At 32.3% G+C, this 5,031-nt stretch overlaps 1 protein-coding gene across 1 annotated transcript; it reads right to left on the minus strand.

Moving 5' to 3' along the window:
- Positions 1 to 1,769: 1,769 nt before the first annotated feature.
- LOC109219055 (dof zinc finger protein DOF1.4-like) lies at positions 1,770 to 2,991 on the minus strand (the record flags this gene model as incomplete). Its single annotated transcript, XM_019383465.1, is given in 2 exon segments — positions 1,770 to 2,523; positions 2,840 to 2,991. Coding segments are annotated over 2 exon segments (823 nt in total), but the record flags the coding sequence as incomplete, so codon positions are not given.
- Between the last annotated feature and the right edge of the window lie 2,040 nt (positions 2,992 to 5,031).

Raw genomic sequence — 5,031 nt, forward strand, 5'->3', positions numbered from 1 at the left:
TTTTTGCAGGAAATAGTTTATGACCCAAGCAACAGAAGAAAGATGTTATATCCTATTCAAGTTTTAAGTTTAAGAAACTGACGAAGTAGAAAAAGTATTTACACAACCATGTCACGAAATTGCAAATAACTTTATTTTTGATACTATTGATTGGTAACATAAAATAAATTGTAAATAATCTGTTATGTATTTGTACACAGATGATATAAAAGTTTCATTACTTTATCAATTTATACTCCCTCCGTTCCAGTTTATGTGAACCTATTTTCTTTTTGGTACGTGCCAAAAAGAATGAACCCTTTCTAAATTTGGAAACAATTTAGCTTAAACTTCTAATTCTACCCTTAATGAGAAGCTTTTATAACCACACAAATACTCTGGACCCCATTTTAACTTGTTTAGGACCACAAATTCCAAAAGTCTTCATTTTTTCTTAAACACCGTGCCCAGTCAAACAGGTTTACATAAATTGGAACGGATGGAGTATAACTTAAATCATAGTCTTCGATAACTAAGTCTAAGGAACAAAAGCACTACCAATCTACCATGAGATGAAAGCTTATATAAGGTGTCCAAAGAGTTCAAACTTTTGGTATGACACGTTATATATGTAAATAAATTATTTAGATAATATTAAAATTCGTAGAAAATAAATACAAAGTTGTCATTAAAAGATAGAAAGACTGTCAATTTTTTGATAGTAAAATTATTTTAGAATCTGAATCTAGTTACAACAAATCGTCAAATTAGTAATATTTTTTTTATAATAAGATCCAAAACAACGAATTGTAAACACATGACTATTACTATTAAATGTTTGTTGCGACTTAAACGCTTTATATCATATAAAATACTACGCTATAAAAAATACATAAAACATGAATCCTCTTTGAAAGCAGTATGAAGTCAATGAACAAAATAAGCATGGCCAAGTAAACATATAACTTGATAATCCCAACTGCAAAAATAAGTTGTCTCTCTTCTATACCAATTGTATACCCAACCCTTTTCCCCTATACTACAAAGATGACAAATTCCTCGAAAATTAAAAAGGAAAACATTTAAAAAAACAAGTAATTCCACTTGCATGAGGACTTCCAATATTGTAACACCCACCCCAAAAACCTAATACATACAAAATAAGATCGTAAAAACTCACTAAAACTGCAAAATGTACCAGAGTTATCCTTCAAAGCAGCTTCATAATTTGTTTTCTTGATAGGAAAAACTTGAGATGACGAGATGAAGATGATCCAAGGTTCGTCTCAGCGCACAATGTAAACTTCGTTGTTCTAAATATGAGAATCCAGCAGAACTCCAGACTCAATGAACCAAACAAAAAGCACTTACCAATTTAGGAAAGATCTTTTTTTCATAAGTTTAAATGATTAAAAAGAACATACTTTTATTTACTTAATTATATTTTTAACATGTCTCTTCATATGCGAATCAAATTCTTTTAATAGGCAAAGCATGTGAAATTTGTTTTCATGATAATGGGCGGCAATGAGACTCAAACCTCCGCTCAGGTACCATGTACCACACATTATCCAAAAGAGTTTTCACATACTTGATCCAGTAAAAAAGATACTCACCACTCGGATGAAGAGACTTGTTGAACATATAATTAAGTAAATAAAAACGTAACCTAAGTTGTTTATGAGATGGTCACACAATAGCTTAAAAGATCTAAGTTAATAACAAAGATGGAGATATATAGTCTAGGAGAAAAATTAAAAATCCAAAAGTTTTTTTTACCTAGATCAGAGAAGAGACTGAATTAGACCCTATATTTGAAGGATCAACATAATCACCAGCCCAAGAAAGAGAAGGATGAGCAGAATTGATCTGATTGTTAGAAATATTATTCCAATCCAACCTGTTTTGGTTCCCACTTTCCATTTTCAACATTATCCCATTTCCACCTTCACCATTAATATAAGGAGACAAATCCTGGAACTTGTTATGGTTTGAAATGAAGTTTTGTTGTTGAAGATTAGAAGCTATAAGGGAGGCCAAATTTGAATTTAAGATGGGGTAATTTGAAAGATGTGAATTAGAGTTAGTAGTAGTCATAACATCTTGGATCTGACCATAAGAAAACCCTAGTTCAAGATTTTCAGTGTTGGAAACCCTAGAATTGAACAATCTTGGAAATTGAATATTAAGATCAGAAGGGTTAGTTGGTAATCCATAAAACAAAGGATTACTATGATGATTTGAGGTAATAGGAGATAAATCATCAATTATTTGAGGTTGATGAAAATTATGGCTAGGATTTGTAGTAGTAATATTTGGTTTCTTGATTTTCTTGTTTTTTCTACAGCCACCTCCAACTGGAACATTTCTTATAGTTCCACCTCTAGTCCAATACCTTTTACAACCTTTGCAAAAGTGTCTTGGCTGAGACAAACTATAATTATTGTAGTAACAAAACTTTGTATTTGATGAATTACAACGAGGACATTTTAGGGGTTGCTGTTGATCTTGGCTTGGTTTCTCCATAACCATACTCTCATTATTCTGCAAAAAAGAGAGGAAATAAACAAGAAAAAAGAAAGAAAACATATCAGTTAATTTGGTCAACTTTTGGTTGAATAAACTGACTGCCATCGGTCGGAATTTGCGACCGACTTCGACCGTTAGTGGCCAACCTTATTCCGGCAGATTAATGTCAATCAAAAATCGGTCGATTTTTCAAGATCTCCAACCCACGTCAGTCGGTATTCTGAACGGTTTTCGGCAGTTTTCTAGTGGTGGGGTGTAGAAAAACTAATGAATATTCTCTTACAAAAGCTAAGAAACAAAAATGGGGTCAAAAGAGATAAAAGGAAAGAACCTGATGTGGCCATATTTCATTAGTAGTGGAAGAGATTTGTACCATCTTTTCACAGTCTCCTACTAACATTATTCTTCTTCTTCTTCTCTCTCAAAGAAAGGAATCCTTTGAAACAAAGAGTAAGCAGACAAAAGGCAGGTTGACGGGTTGAACAAACACTTAAAGAGAGAGAGAAAGAGATATAAAGCAAGAGAATTTGATTTATTATTAATATTATTATTTGTTTCCTAATTTCACGTGAAGGGTTCGGTCTAGAAGAAACGTAGGTCGATTTTTAAAGTATTTAACTGATATATATACGGGGAAAATTTTTTATACTATCAATATAGTTTAATATATATATAATAGTAAATAGTTAGTGGAGTATAATTTTTATCAAGTTATATAGGAGTATCAAATATTGTTTGTCATAAAAATGTACATGTAATTATCGTAGAAGTTTGAATGTTTAAAAATGAACATTTTTACATTATTAGTTCGTAAATCTTAAACTCATTTTTTAGAAAATTGTCAGTGCATAAAAATATTTATACAATCAGATCGTTTATGATGATGTAATTCTCAGTAAAACACTAAATTATGGTAATTAATAACTTGCTAAAAATAATAAATAGCCTATTTTAGAGGGTGTTTGGCTAAGCTTATAAGCTGGTCAAACTGGCTTATAAGCACTTTTTGGCTTATCTACGCGTTTGGTAAAATTAAAAGTGCTTATAAGTTAAGTGCTTATAAGCCAAAAATAAGCCAAAAGCCATAAGTTGGTCTCCCCCAACTTATCAAATTTCAGCTTATAAGCACTTTAAGTTTGACCCAAATATTTACTATTCTATCGCTAAAATACTTCTTTTTAAAACAAAACTATTCGTATACCCAATTCTTCAGCTGCATATTATTAATTTCAGCCACTGCTTATTTTTTAAATGAGTTTCAGCACTTAAAATGCTTATCAGCTACTCTAAATCAGCTAAGCCAAACGAGCTCTTAATACAGTCAAACCTTTTTATAACAGCCTCGTTTGTTACGAATATTTTTGAATGTTATAGCAAAGTATTGTTAGAGAGACAACATATATTATAACATAACATGAAAATTGATTCCGAAAAAGCTTGGCTTTTATAGTGAAGTGTTGTTATATAGGAATGTTGTTATAGAGAGGTCTGACTGTAATTAGTTAACTTATGTTGATCATGTAAAAAAAGAAATAACAATATATACAACATAAATCTTTTAGATAATGTTTGGGAAGTGATTAAAGATTTAAATTTTAAAGTATGGGAGACATTCTTTTAGTGTAATTAGAAGAGGACAGAGGAATAAAGCAGCACATGACAAATGAATCTCGAGACGTTCAAGAAAAAAAGAGAGATATTTTTATAGTTTAATTTAAAGCAGAACCCAACATCAGTACACGTAAGTCGTAACTCTTCATTCCTTTTTTGTTGTTTATATTTAGATGGTCACACACAATCAGACAGACAATGTAAGAGGGAATCCCTAGAGCTACATATCCGAGGCATAAAACATAATACATCAAATCCCACTTACTATTTCTTTATCACAAAATCACTACTCCTATTACTATAAAGTAAACCCTAGATGTAACTATAGTTTAAGTGCAATACACTAAAGGCAGTCCGGTGCACTAAGCTCCCACTGTGCACGAGGTCCGGAGAAGAGTCGGACCATAAGGGTCTATTATACGCAATCTTACCCTGTATTTCTGCAAGAAGCCGTTTCCACGGCTTGAACCCGTGACCTCCTAGTCATATGGCAGCAACTAGTCATATGCAATACACTAAAGGGCAGCCCGGTGGACTAAGCTTTCACTATGCGCGGGGTCCGGAGAAGGGCCGGACCACAAAGGTCTATTGTACGCAATCTTACCCTGCATTTCTGCAAGAAGCTGTTTCCACAGCTTGAACCCGTGACCTCATAATCATATGATAGCAACTTTACCAGTAACTCCAAAATTCCCCTTCTTAAGTGCAATACACTAACGAAATGTAATAAGATAAGTGTGACCTTGTGTACTTATATAAGATAGTTTAATTAGGCAGTAATAAGTAGATGTGCTTTACTTTTACCGTCGTCGAGCGTCATACAGGATAATGAGTCAAGAAAAATGACGATTTAATTAGCTAATTACTTGTTTAATTAGAATAATGATTAGCCAATAAGATAACAAATAAATA

Source organism: Nicotiana attenuata, unplaced genomic scaffold (assembly GCF_001879085.1).
Source record: "Nicotiana attenuata strain UT unplaced genomic scaffold, NIATTr2, whole genome shotgun sequence".
Taxonomy (NCBI): domain Eukaryota; kingdom Viridiplantae; phylum Streptophyta; class Magnoliopsida; order Solanales; family Solanaceae; genus Nicotiana; species Nicotiana attenuata.